Source organism: Centruroides vittatus, unplaced genomic scaffold (assembly GCF_030686945.1).
Source record: "Centruroides vittatus isolate TY-2023 unplaced genomic scaffold, ASM3068694v2 contig_347, whole genome shotgun sequence".
NCBI lineage: Eukaryota > Metazoa > Arthropoda > Arachnida > Scorpiones > Buthidae > Centruroides > Centruroides vittatus.
The window spans coordinates 1,510,836-1,526,478 of NW_027122171.1; the positions used below are offsets into that span (position 1 = coordinate 1,510,836).

The window sequence follows — 15,643 nt, forward strand, 5'->3', positions numbered from 1 at the left end:
TTGTGTTTACAATAGTGTGAGTACCGCCGGGAGGTAAGAGGAAGTCGGACTCACTTTCCGGCAACAGGCTAAGATGGCTAGTTTACGATTTTGAGTCCCGAGGGTCGAGACTCCTTCTGTCAGGGGAGTGTAGGGAGAGTATTAGGGGTCAATGACAAGGCAAAGACGATATATGAATAACGACACCATTTAACAATAAAACAAGATTTATTGGAATTAACAAAATGGACGAGTTACAAATGCTAATTTCCCCAATACACATAGGGGCTCTAGAGAGAGAGTTAACAGGGTGGTTTCATACCTCTTTGTAGGTTTCCATGGCAATTCAAGTTTGTTGGATGGCACACAGATATCCAAGAATTGTTCCTAGGTATCCAAGATTGGCACAAGTATAAAAGTTTGCGACTGAGACGTGACTGATAATGATACGTGGGCTCGGAAATGCGGCAGATTTGTTGATTCTCCCTGGATGGTCTTTGATGGCGTTGGTCCGGCTTTCGATAAGAGACTCCCCAAGGGGGGAAGCATCTTTTATAGCTTTGTGATGGGAAAATCGGTCAGGTGATCGATTGTTATAAATGATAAAGATTATAGGTGTTCCCAGGACCAAAACAAATGACAAAACTAGATGTTAACTATAAACTTATTGTGCAAGTCGAGCTGCATGCTGCATGGGAACAATAGAATGTTAATAGTTATTTGAAGAGGGTTTCAAATTTTCCCAGCTAAAAATTTTTCTAACCTGTTATATAACGGAGAGGAAATTAATTAAAAATTTCTTTAGGAGAATTCCAGATTTCACAATAGTGTTTTGTCTATACAACTCTGGACTTTAGAATTTTATAAAACTGAATTTTTGATTATATTAATTGGGTATAATTTTTTCTTGAAATTATCTGAAAAACAAAATTTGACAAGTCTAATGAGAAATCAGTTTATAAATTGACTTCAGAAGTTTGCAATAACATTAAGAAACTGCATAATAAAGTAAAACTTGCTGAAGATTAACACTAGAACTTTTTTAATTAGATAAAATAATGAATTAGTTGATTTTTGGAGATTTTGCATCTATAGCAGGGATTATGTAAAGGAAAAGTTATCAAATGATAACCAGTTTTCCCACATAAACTTTTATGAACTAAAAAATTTCTCTGAATATATTAATATATTTGAGTTAAAAAGTTACAAAACTTTTCCATATGATAACAAAAATAAAATTTATTATTATATATAAATAATAATTATAAATAACTCAAATTGCTTGAGTATAAGATGACTATGATAATTGTAACTACAGTAAAACCTATGTAAATTGAAATTGCATTGTACTGAATATTTTTTCCATTTTGGCAGATTTTCATGTTGGACAGGTTTTAGGATTTTTTTTTTAATTTTTAAACTATACCAGCTAAATGTCATACAGTTTTATTCTTTTTTTGTAATAAAATCACTTGATTCCAGGATTGATTTTGGGCAAGCAACCCCAGATATTTTTCATGAATATGTTAGACTCCATCCTTTCACCACCTGGTTGCTTTGAAAGCCTGACTGAACTCATGAGCTTGAAGAAGGTCCTCTTAGTGCCCATAGAGTAGAAAGAGTTTTAAAAAAATCAAAACGGGTTGCTCTTGCTGTTGTAATTGCATTATATTAATACAGAGACCAAGTTTTCCTGTGATATGGCCTTTCAAGGAATTTTAATCATCTGAAAATCAGATGAATAAACGTCACTCCCTGAACCATTGTGGGTTAATTTTACTCTGAACATTATCTATTCATAAATATATCATTTGAATAAAAATGCACTTTAAAATAGTTTTTCACCATTTTGTTATTAAGTACAGACCAAAATAAAATAAAGACTTATTTTTTAAAACTAAATTATCTATTGTAAAAGATACAAACAAAAACTTATCTACTTTCAACTAACTGAAAATTGAAACTGTATGTAGAACCAATTTTTTAAAATATCTTTTTTGTAATAAAATTTTAATACTTAGTAAGATGAAGACATAATATTTAAATAGTAAGAGGAAAATTAATTTGTATGGTCTGTCTTGGCGAGATCATCTGCTACGTAATTCAATGCATTTGTTGCATATAGAATGAGTGTTCTTAACATGTTGGTGAATTACATTTTATGTACATATTTTGAGTCTTACAAATACACATTTCACTCAAAACATCTCTGAACTATTTTAGCTCATTTTGGAAGTGTTTCTTGAGTTTCCCCAAGATGTTTACAAAGTTGTTTACATAAGTCCTGGGGTAGTCTCTGATTATCTTTTCTGTTACTTATGTTTTCTTCTACTAATGATAGTCTTAATTTCTTAATAATCTCTTCTTTGATTAGTTTTTTCCTTTTCTATTTCATTATTCAGTATGGTTTAGCTTAGAAAAAAATTTGGTTAGTGCCAAAAGTTTAGAAATGTGTGACACATCTAAGTTTTTGCAAGTTTATCCACGACATCAACTCCACTTTTTGTTTGATTGTAAAATGTTATAACAGATGATTTCCTTTCATCTCCATGCTCTGTATCCAATTTCTAATTATAGTGTAAGGTGGCATCACATGTATGTACAGTACAAACATGCATATACTGTACATGTGATGCTTTTGGAAGGGTAATGTCTTTTTTGGAGAGTAACATCTTTTGAAGAGTTAGGAGACAGGAATAACATCTTTTTAAAATTGAAATAGAGATGATTTTTTTGCACTTTTCCTTGGACTTGCTTCTGGAAAGTTTCATAATAAGACTTATAAAATTTTTATTACAGATTAATGATATTGATAAAATTTTACAAACTATGAACTAATTTAAAATAATACATTTGTAATCAGTTCTTTAAAATTTATTTATTACGAGTAGAAATAATTTAACATTAATAATTACATTTTAATATTACATATTTAAATATCATAACTTTATTATTGAAGTATTTTCTTTATTTATATAATTATTTTTATAGCAAGGGACAAATGTAGAAAATTCATTTCATGATGAAAATGGAAGACCATTATCTCTAAAAGAAACTCAAGTTAGAAAATTACAGAAGGAAATAACTCATAAAAGTGGAGTAAGATTAATGCTGAGAAAAAAAGATTGTGTAAATACTATAGCTTTTGTAGATTGCTTTGGTGCAGTTTGGTAAGATTTTAATTTTAATATTTTGATTCTTGTTATAGAAATATAACCAAAATACAAAATTTTTTATTTCAACATTTATGTTACAAACAATAATCTTTAGATATTAATTGCTTGTTTTCTCAAAATTGTTCATAATTTAAAACTGAACATTACATATTGATCCAATGCACATAACTATATCAAAAAATCTCAACTGAAGTGTTTCAAAGAATATTTCTACAGGATCGTAATATAGTTTTGCATATTACTAACATGTTATTAATTACGTTTTAAACATTTAGTGCGACTCAAACAAAATTTCAAATAATTCGAAAGTAATAAATAAATTAATGTAGTAAAAAATTAATTTGATCTCAATCATTTAGTATTTACTACTGTATTTATTATTTTGTGTTAGTTTTTTGTGTAAGAAATTTGAGAGAGAATTACCCATGGCTGCTTTGTATTTAAGAAAAGCAATATTTAAATCAACAAGTTAATATTCTTTTAGAAATTTCTTTTGAATAAAGATGGAAAAGTTTAAAGGTGTTCAGTTTTGATTATAAACAGGTATCAACTTATGAAAAATTAAATAAAATTACATAAAAATGGATTAAAATAAAGAAAAATATATAAATTATAGAAAAGTTATGTATTTGTTTTATTTTTAAATTTATATATTCGATTTGATTTTTAAGGGTAGCAGGATGGAAACAAAAAGAACATCCTTTACTTCATAATACATTTCACATTGGTGATTGTATCATTAGCATTGCAGGGCATAGAATACACAATGTACAAGAAGCTCAGAAAGCCATCAAACATCAACCATTAATAGTGAGTTTAATAATTTATTATTATAATTCTGTGAAATATTTATATATTGTATGCAGCAAAAATAATTTTACTACTACAGGGTGCATTCAACATTTATTTTATCAATAAAATCTTTATTTAACAAAAATTTTACTTTGCCATGTAGATAAAGAAGTTGTCTTTGAATTATTGTCTTGATTAAATACTTTGAGATGTTTTCATCTTGTCAACAGATTGAATCTTCAAAGTCAGAATGTGGAATTATATTTCTTTCAAGAGATTACAGTGGGTGATTGGTTAACAAACATAATCCATTCCAAGACTTTGTTCACTCTCCGAATTGTTTGTTAACTAATTATTGATTACCATAGGTGCTTATGGGAATTTGATTAATTCGTTTTGGAATCCCAAAAAATAAAAAATACATACTTTCTTATTAAGTTTATTTATATGTAATAATAAAAGTACATATATATAGTCTTGCATTTTTATTAGTCATGTTTTTTCCATTTGTGGGGGTTAAAGAATCTGTCTAATGTTGATTGCTTTTCTCTCTTCTTCAGGATTTTTCAGAAGTAATTAATAGCATTGTAATTGTAGAGATCCCCAAGCCTATTAACCTCAACCTCGTTTGGATGCCATTTTAAGACCATTGTTCTGACATCCTCCCACTTCTTCAAAAGATTTTTGATAGCAGATGTCGACATTAATTCTCTTTTTCAGAAGAAAACATATCTTGCCAAGTTTCTTGGTGTTCTTCTGTTTTCAGATCAGTTTCAGGTTCCATTATGAGCTCTTCAATGTTCTTTATTTCTCAGGTGTGATTTCCGTTACTCCTTTAGCTGCTTGAGTCTTCTTGATTATACCGTACCTTTCTTAGATAAGATTGAACTGCGGCCTACTGCAGACCTGTTCAAGCCATGCTGCCCAGCAACACCAGACATCTTCTACCCACTCTCTACCTTTGCTATTATACTCTCACCTTTTGAAAATAAAAACCGACGTAAAACTTAATGAGTGCCCACTCGAATACTATAAAAGAATTATTTCTGTTAGAAAAATAAAAGGTTGGAATTACAAGGGAGCGTTTCAAAGTTCGGAGGAATACTATCCGATTAGTATACACAGGGTTGAGCGTCGATGTTGACATCTCCTGCACTTCGAGAGTTTCAAATTGTTGCCCGAAGACAAGGGAAGACCAATTGGTATTCATTATTTTACATTGCTTCGTCTTGTGTTCGTTCTGTGAGGTGTTTGTTGTCAGAATATAAAAATCTTTTGCGAAAGTGTTTGTTATCTGATTTGTTCATTAACCGATCACCCACTGTATTTTTAAATGTTCCCATAGAAGTTGTTTAAAAGCTCTCAGATATGTGCCAGATTTGACATTGGTTATGGAAAAAATGGCCTGCATAACAATAAAAAATATGGTTCCCTATGCAATTCTTATTAACTTAACAATAACTTCTACTGCAATAAATCACTGTTTAGTGATACAGTCAAGTCCGCATAAGTCGACACCCGGATAACTTGACACCATCAGTTAAGTAGTCACTTTTCTGTGGTCCTGGCCAACTTACATAGGCATTAATGTTAAAAAACTCCGGTTTACTCGACACTGTTTAACTCGTCACTACTGGATAAGTCGACATACTTTTGCTGTCCCACACTCCGTTAAGTTGTCACCCCCTCCTGAAAAAATGAATTCACTCTGCACGTGTGGTGTGAACTCATTTTTTTTTCAGGAGGGGAGTCGATTTATTTATTAATACATAATTAATATATTTAATAATATATATATAAAAATGTCTTAACATTTTATGTATTTTTATGTATAAAATAATAATAGATAAACAAAAAGAAAATATACAATCTACATCAACATCACACCATTATCCAATTTTGCATTTTCTCATGCTAGAGGCATTAAGAATCCTTAGACGTTACTTGCCAACAATTGACAATTGCAAAGATAATGTTTTCAAGGGGTTCATGATCATTGAAAAAGAAAGTTGAGACAGTTAAGTGCTCAAAACAAACAACACTAACCAAATTTTTCAGTTTTTTATCTACAGAGTAATTGTAAATGGAGGACATAGTGTATTGTAAGTCTATACTACTGTATTTTCCTAACTGTAGTTTTATGGTTTTTTTTTCCAACTTCGCTTTAGTCGTCACATTGGATAACTTGACACATTTTCACTTTTCCTTGGGGTGTCAACTTATGCGGAGTCGACTGTATATATATTTTTTTACTGTATGCATAAAGTATACAATTTTTTCCTGTCTATACAACAAAATAATAATGTAGTAAATTGAAGATTAATTAATTTTAACCTATTACTGTAAGAATATCACAATTGTGGAATCAAAATGTGGTATTTTTAATATTTAGTAATTCTATCATAAACATTACTTGCAGTCAGTGGTATCAATACAGATAAGAATAGAATTACCAGATTTAGCATGTTTTTAGTGTTTTAGTATCTAAATTTTTTGTTTAGCACTTAAAATTAATTATCATTTTTGCTTTATTTAGCTGAAATGTTAGCTTCTGAGCAAAATTATTTTTATAACATTGAACACTAAACAATGAAGGAAATCAGTTTTAACTTTTTCATATCAGATAAATACTTGTTACTACTGGATAAGTCGACATACTTTGTGGGCTCAAATCTAGCATTTCCAGTTTTTCAAAACATTATAAAGTATAGTAAACATGTACAGTACATTATGGTAAATACTCAAAATCTGTCAGAACCTAATCTTACTAAGTAAAAATAATTTAAAAAACCCTCTTTTACTTTTAGAATTAGTATAATTTGCAATAATAAGACATTCCTCTTAGAGCTGTGCTGAACAGTTTTGGCACTCAAGTGCACTTGATTCAACATAAATTTCAAAAAAAATTCTATGGACTTTTAATATTATTGGTTCATTTGGTGTCTCTAAGGTTGGCATCCAGGGCATCTGCCCACTTTTGCTTCCTTAGTTACACTGCTGATCCCTATTAATTTTTGAGGAAACTTTGTTGCATTAAACTCATTTAACATAATAAAATTCTTTTAGAAATGTACAGGGATGTCATAGCATTGCAAATTACACTTATTAAAATAATTGCAAGAGTTTTCTCCTTAGCAAACTATATTTTAGAATTAGTTTTAGCTTTACTTAGTTTCTTTATGCCTGGGAAAATTCAGGTTCTCACTGATTTTGATGTTTAACATAGACTGTAAAAATAATGTGCAATAAATCACTTAAATCTTGTTTTAAAGGAGACTAATAATACTGCATGTTTTTCTGTTCTAACATTCTTTCTAGAAATAACCCTGTTTGTAGACCGACAATGTTAAATGTGGAAGAGAATATTTTTATAACAGTAAATCTCTCTAAAACAATATTTTTTCTTGTTTTATTAAATACCACTAAAGAGGAATATGACTTTATATAGAAATAAATTCAGTAATGATTAATTAGATAGCATAGAAAGTTATAAAATTTTATTAAACATGTGCAATGAAATCAATTATGAATAAAATTACATCTATATGAAACATTATTCTAATGCAGGGATGGTGAACCTTTTTGAGCCTACATGCCATATAGTAAGCATGCTTAGCTTTAAGGATGTTTATGCATGCCAAAGTTTTAGATTTCAAATAATGATATTTTAAAAATTAAATGAATATGCTTTAATTAGAATAAATGTAAAGAAGCTTATTGAGAAAAAGGATTATCAGGTGATAAACCGAAAGGATGACTGAAAAACACAGATGATATATCAAAACCATATATGGGACATGTCAGATGATTTCTCGCTGTGTGTCACAGGTTTGCCACCCCTGTTCTAATATTAATATATTGTGGCATCATAAATTTTAAATTCTTTGTCTCTCCTGTTGTCTGTTGTTTATTCCCTTCCACTTAAAAAGTGCCATAATAGACATTAGTAAGATTTGCTTGCAGACAGAAGTAAGGTAAATATGCATTTCAACCTACAAACTTTAGTGCATATTACTAGCACTTTTAACATACATAATGCATATTTCAAGCATTTTAACATGCATATAACAGTGCATATATTTGGCATTTTTATGTGTTTGTATATATTCATATTTTGCAATTTTAAATGCATATAAATCAGACTCTTAATCATAATTATAGTCTGTCAGCACTGAAGGAAAAATAGATGTAACAGATGCCAAATTAGAATGTACAGTACAATCTCTCCTTACATTGAACTTAAAGTTGTTGATTTTTGAGTGTATTTTTATCACTACCACTTATGAATGTTTTGATGATATTGTTAAGAGATATGAAAAAGATTTTAATTGTAACAACATGAATGTTAAAATAATGTTTAGTGGCTAAAGTAGCACACCAATATATTATAAGAGCATAAATACACTTTAATTTTTAAATTTGCTATTCTTATCAAAGTTTTTGGGATTCATATTTCAAATTTTGTACAGAAAATGAGATTTTAAAATAGCCTAATATAAAAGAACATGTAAATGTACATAAAATATGACTTTATTATATTGGTATTGTTGAGAATACAGTCAAACCTGTTTTTATGCGCTCTTTTTATGTGCGATTTTTATTTGTGCGATTTTTTAATGCGAATTTTTAATTTATGCGGTTTTTTTTGTGCAATTTTTTATTTGTGCGGTATAGTTGGCAACTAGTCTCGTGCGATTCGTCATGTCTCACGTTGACTTATTATAGCTAAATAAACTTATTATAGCATAAATGCACTTATTATAGTAATATTATTGCATGAATATGCGAAAAATGAAATAATTTACTTTTTAAGTCAACAAAACACCACCTGGACAAAAATATGTAAAACAGACGATAGACCAGACGATGCAGTCAAGTGCTGACATCTGTTGTCAATAAATTCTATTTCGTACAGTTTTGAGTTATTTTCTATGTGAGACTTTTTTTATGCGGTCCCTGTTGACCGCACAAAAAAAAATATTTTTTAATTGTGTTGCGAAAACTATTTTTTACAGCCATTCGTGAAGTTTCGTGCTATTTTTTTTAATGCGGTCCCTATCCCCCGCATAAAAACAGGTTTGACTGTATATGTATTTTCAAAATTTATTAATTAAACTGATGAGTCTTTGTCCATCTGTAGATATACAAGTATTCATTTGTACTAGTTTTCTACAAACCACCCTGCCAGATATACAGTATACTGTATTTCTATAGCTGCTTTATAATTGGTTAACATAATTTTCGTTGAATATTGTTATTATGACATCAAATTTATTTACTTCATCTGACTTATGTTTGCTTTAATTAGGCTTTGCTTTATATTGGTAGAGACAAACTCCATGTTGCCTCTACATTACAAATAATCTTTTAGACAACTTATTATATTATTTTTAAGTAAATTTCTTTGTATTAAAACTTTTTAGGTAGAATTTGTAGTGCATAGAGTTCCTCATGGATGTGTACTTGCTATTAAGAGACAATATGATGGGCAAGATCTTGGGCTTATTCGAGAAGGAAATACAGCAGAGGTATTTCAATGCTTTATTAGTTTTTAACTATTATAAGATGGACTCAATTGCATACATATTTAATTGTTAATCTTGAAAATTTTTATTTATAGCAATATTTTTAAAATATTGAAATTTAGTAAATTTTCACAATATCATATTATCTGAATGAAATGTACTGTACATTATATAATATTAAATTGCACAAAATAAATCATGATATATTTTTTATGGAAGGCTTAGATTTATTTTGAAATAATTTATAAATTCATTATTATTAATTGTATAGCTGTTAAAAAATACTTTTATTTTTATTTTACTAACATTGTTTTAAGTATTGTTGTTATCTTAAATATCAGAATGGTTGATAACATTACCAATGATCTAATAATGGGAAAAAAGTGATCACGTGACATAGGTGTCGCGCATATTGATACGGTTGTAAACAAGCTGTTCCGTTCGAAGGATAGCTTACTTTATAATAATGGAAGAACGAAAATATTTTTTAGGAAGGTTAACAACGGTACAATTAAAGGAAGAATTAAAAAAGTACAATGCCAAGTTAGCTGGTAGAAAAGCCGATTTAATAGAAAGGTAAGTTAAAATAATCTACATCTATATTTTTATCGTTAATTATTACATTTATAATTTCAAGTCCTTATAACTATTACATGATAAGGTAACTTACCAGTACATGAAAGTTTTAAGGATAAGATTTCACAAAATGCACATTTTTCGTCGATAAAAACATTTAAAGATCAGTAAAGTTGTCATTGATTCTTTTCACATTTGCCTAACCAAAACATAAGGTCAAAACTTTAAAATGAAGTTTTTTCCTCTTGGAATATGGTCATGTACTGAACCTGATATATTATAACCAATTTATACCAGTATCTGAAATGTTAACTGTACCAATAGGTTATCACTGTAATTTAGAACAACAATCAACACAAACAAAACTACTTTCTATGAAGTTCTAAGACAATATAAGAGATATATATCTGAATCTTTTACCAAGAGAAAACAATTTTTGGAGTAATTAAAATAAATATAATCAAAATGTCTTTTTTATTGGTCACAAGTCTTCTTACTTGTTTCAATAATTTAATGCAATAAGACTAATTTCTTCACCAATAAACTTTTTGTACAAGTGAATTTTTGCCCATTTCCTTTTACTAAATCTGGCATACACTATATATATATGCCATATTTAGGTGCTTGTCAATACTGTTCAGTTACCTTATACTGTTTATTTTTATATTATATGTAATATATTAAGGTAAGAATATAATATATAATAATAATTTTTGCCTTTCCTGTCAATGAGACAGAAAAAACTGAATAAAATATTGGTGATCATATGTTAACTAGTTATTAAACTTGTTTACAATAATTTTCAGGTTACTGGCATATGAGAGGAATCAGGAAACTCATAATTTTTCTATATCCTGTGATAGCTCTCCTGAACTCAAACTTCCTGATTCATCTGAATATAAGGATCTCTCTCCAAGTTTACAAATACCAGTTTTGACTATAGATACAATTGATGCCTACATGGAGATGTCAGATCAAAGAATGCCACTGTCTGCTGTGCAGATGTATTTTAATGAATTCTTATTAACAATAAGAGGAACAAAAGAAAAAAAATTTTCATATTTTAAAGGTAATGTAAAATCTGAATTAACCAAGGGGAACACATATTATACAGATTTAGTAATTACAGATGATGGGGATATAGAAAATGCAATATGTGAATGTACAGCAGGTAAAGGGCCTAAAGCATATTGCAAACATGTATGTGTAACACTATTGGCAATAGAAGAATACGGAAGAACAGGCAATTATAAGTGTCACAAAACATGCACTCAGGTTCTGCAAACATTCCATCAGCCTACCCGCCAACATAAAGGTTCCCCAATTAAGGCTAGTGAGCTTCCATTTCATTTATTTAAGAAGAGAGGAATGAAAAGGAAACGATTGGAAGACATGAAATTTGACCCCAGACCATCTGGCAGTTCAATCTCTGATTATACAAACTTTGTTATTAATTTGGCAATGAACATGCAAAGTGGTTGTGCAATACCGATATTACAATTAAGGCAACCAGCAAACATGAGGGCTTTAGAGTCAGATCATGATTATTGCAAAAGCACAATGTCCGAAATGTTTTTAAAAGCTTTACATGTAACTGAAGCAAGTAGGGAGTACATAGAACATTTGGAAAAAGAGACCCGATTACAACGAAAAAGTGCAGTTTGGAAGAAGGAACATTTGTTGCGTTTGACATCTTCAAACTTTGGAAAAGTTTGTAAATTAAAATCAGCAGACAGACTAAAATTGTGTGACTCGTTACTGTCAAGTAGGCCAATAAAAAGTAAGGCAATTTCTCATGGCTTAAGGTATGAAAAAGAAGCAATTGAAGCATATTCTTCTTTTGAAAATACTCCTGTGAAAGAATGTGGCATGTTTCTTCATCCAAAATACCCATTCTTAGCTGCAAGTCCAGATGGGCTTGTGGATGATGATAAAATATTAGAAGTTAAATGTCCTTACTCCAGTTTTAAACTTCCTGTGAATGTGCAAAATGTACCATATTTGGAATGTACTGATGACAAAATTACTTTAAAACGGAATCATGATTATTTTTATCAAATCCAAGGTCAATTAGCAGTGACAAATAGACAAGTTGCTCACCTGTTTATTTACACAAAAAGTGACTTCAAAGTTTTTATCATTCCAAGAGATGATAAATTTATTGCAGACATGACTGAAACACTAATTATGTTTTTCCATGAGCATTTTAAGCCAGCTCTTTTAAAAAAGATGTTCTATAAACATTAAGTTTATAAAATAATTGAGCTAATTGTTATTTTTATTTTACAATTTGAGTTTATGTAAAATTTTTCTAGATGGTAAATTTTTTAAATAATAAAAAGAGATTTTGTTTTAAAGATTAAAATTTTTTATTTGCTTACAAATTTACAAACATTTATTCAACTATAGTACAAATTTTAAAACCACTATATTACTTTGAATTGAAGTTCCATAATGAAGACCTTACTGTGTATGCTAGTATACATTCTTAATCTTAGAATTTATAAGCAGACAAAAATTTAAAAATACTATAAATGGAAAACTTAAATTAGGCTAGGGTCTAGAATGAAAAAAACATTATATACAGAATTAATAGAGCTAGACTAACAGTGAAACAAATTAAGCATCTCTGCCAACAATGCATGGTCTAAAATTGCATAACATAAAACATATAAATATAATTTCACTGCCAAGTTTGGTTACTGTCGGATGCATGTGTTGCCTCAAAATCTTATATGTACGAGCCATTCCTATAATACGTTCAATATGTATTCTTTTACTAGATATTTTTCTGTCTCGAGATAACAAACTGCTGCTCAGCTGTGCTTTTCCTCTCATAAAAGTGGGTGTATTTACCACAACATCTTTAGTAATTAGCAAGTCCTGAATGTTAAAACCTCTATCAGCCATTACACAGTCTTTTGCCTCTGTTATTTTACACAGTGAAGACCTTTCTGCAATCTGTCGATCACTTGCAGAACCACCATAGGCTTCTGAAACAAAACTTACTAGACCACCTGGTGTGCAACCTACAACTGCTTTTAATGTGTTGTCATTTTTATATGATGACCATGTAGCCTGCTGTGCAACAGGATTTTTTGGTTTGCTTATTTTGCATTCTAGAGAATCAATGATAACTCTAGTATTTGGAAATTTCATTTTAAAATCTCTAGGCATGTATGTATCAACAAGAGATCTTTCACTCCATATATCCAACTCTTGCCATTGTAAATACATGAAATTGATCCAAGTAATGAAAACGTTTCGTACTGTTTCTTCAGATACACTAAACATCCTACTCAACTCAAAATTTGCTGTATTCAATCTTAATTTTATTAAAGTCAAGAACAACTGGTTTGGCACTGCAAGTGTTACAACCTGAAACTTGTAATATTTTAAGCTGTATGCTGCTGGTCCCAAACTTTGTAGTACAAAATTGAAAGAATTGTAGTTCTCTAACCCAGTATAGTAATGTATAGCATTGTTGTCAAACTCAAATCTTTCAACTGACATTGGGACTTCAAAAGTATGGGTCTGTGTAGTTACACAGACCATAGTGCTTGCCACATTATTTTCAATAAGACAAGTAGCCTTTTCCTCCTCCTCATCTATTATTACTTCTCCTCCTATTTCTAATGTACCAGTATCCATTATATAGCATGCATCATGATTATCTTGAACTTTGCGTTCACGGTTTTCTCTTCTTGCTCGTCTGCTCGCAACCGAAGGTGCCTCTTTTTTAGACCAAAGAAATACATTTGGTACAGCATCAGCCTTCAGTTGTCTCTTTGCTGGGATGTTTCCTAATAAAGTAAAATAAATCTATTTATTTTTCATTTAGCATAAAGAATTAACAATTAAATCCATGATACTATATATATTTTTTATCCTTTGTTAACTTAGCATTAATGCTATGTAAGTGCTCAAAACTAGCCTCTACTGTTAGGGCTTATCACGCCTAGATATTAAAACTAAACAGAGACTTTTGATGTAAACATCAAGTATTTTTCAAGCGAGGTGTTTGAAGCTTCTTAATTGCTAATAGCTTGAAAAAAATATTGTACAGTTATTATAATTCTTTAAATAATGTGCTTACCAAAGATATTAATTTCCTTATACTGATCAGGTGTGAAGTGATTTTTACACACGAGACTGGATGAAGTTGGTTTCCAATTTGCTCTTTTAACGGCGTGAATCCATTTCTTTCGCAATGCTGGATTTTTTGGAAACTTGTGACCACCACTATTAGAACAATGTGGTACACAGCACCACGTACTTGGCATTTTTGAAACTTAAAATATTTATTAGATTTTCGTTTAAAGAAAAAACAAATGGTACTTTACAACCGACAACGTATCGCTTAGTCTGTTTACGACCTCATCGATACTAGCGCCGCGTGCGGAGTAGATTTCACTTTTTTCCCCTATTAGAACCTGAAATGAATTCTTAGAATAAAAATAAATAATACAATGTTTAGAGTATTAAACCAAACAAGAAAAAAATACTATATTTTTTTACCTTTTATATTCGTATTACTTTTTTGAATTTTTCAATTTATAAAAATTCTGCAGAATTCAAAGTTAATCGGTTTGAATTTCAGTGACAAAAATTTGAATTCTGCAGACATTTCCTTTTATATATTCCATTATAGAATTTGTATCTTTAAACCTGATGCAGGTCAAAAACATTTGTATTTTTTTTTTTTGTATATTTGTTACAAATAAAAATCAAAAAATTTGCATTTGTTTAATTGTTTTTGAACTTTTTTGGTTCAGTTATTAGTATCCCATACACTTTGCCATCCAGCCATATGGAAAGTGGTTAAGGTGGCAGGCAATCTACCACTCTGGAAGATCTAGGGATTGAATCCAGATGGATTGAAAACCCAAATAATTTTTTGGGGATGAACCATCCTGATATGTTAGGCCCCATCTCTCACTACCCATTAAGGGCCTGGAAAAACCCATTGCTAAAGAAAAGGCTCTCTTAGTGCCCACAGAACACAGTTAAAAAATAATAATAAAATACATTTTGTATAAACTGTTAGTTTTAATATCATCTTGTTAGAAAGAAAATGGTTAATATATTTGAATCTTGATCCTGAATCTTTTTAATATAAATTCTTAAACTGACTAAAATCATATCAGTAAGAATTGGCTATGTTATCAGTATAAAGTTTAACATTATATATCAAAATCAAGATATTTGTATTAAAATGCTAATTACAATATTGTGATTGTATCTAATGTCAATTTTTGAGTTAATTCCCTTGTAATTACTTTAATTAAAGATTGATCTACTGTTTATATATATCCATAAATTTTTTAAAAATTAGAAAAAATTAGTAAATGCAATTTACTTAAACTGAAGTATACATTTCTACGGTAGTTATGTATAAAAATGATAATTTTTTCAGAATGTTTCATTAGTAAAATTGTTATTAAAATTACATTATTATTTTTAATTATTGTAGATTTTAATATTACAAAAATATTTAAACATTTACATAAATTTTGCTCTTTTTTAAAATATACAATAAACTAAAACCTGTATTATATTTAATTTTACCATCAATGTATAACTTTAAAGCTCTTG

General features: G+C 29.5%; 2 protein-coding genes across 2 annotated transcripts in view; one reads left to right on the forward strand and one right to left on the reverse strand.

Annotated features, from left to right (window-relative positions):
- The window catches only part of LOC136974312 (uncharacterized), a 50,785-nt gene that overhangs the window by 33,622 nt on the left and 1,520 nt on the right, over positions 1-15,643 (forward strand). Inside the window, exons 6-8 of the mRNA XM_067269162.1 lie at positions 2,971-3,149; positions 3,827-3,965; positions 9,371-9,475. Of these exons, the coding sequence (XP_067125263.1) occupies positions 2,971-3,149; positions 3,827-3,965; positions 9,371-9,475 (423 nt within the window). The remainder of the gene's footprint in view (positions 1-2,970; positions 3,150-3,826; positions 3,966-9,370; positions 9,476-15,643) is intronic.
- On the reverse strand, positions 12,400-14,371 carry LOC136974366 (uncharacterized). The gene is made up of 2 exons (XM_067269218.1): positions 14,145-14,371; positions 12,400-13,851 (listed from the first exon to the last, which is right to left on the reverse strand). Exons 1-2 carry the CDS (start codon positions 14,329-14,331, stop codon positions 12,668-12,670), a joined length of 1,371 nt encoding a protein of 456 aa, XP_067125319.1. The 5' UTR covers positions 14,332-14,371; the 3' UTR covers positions 12,400-12,667.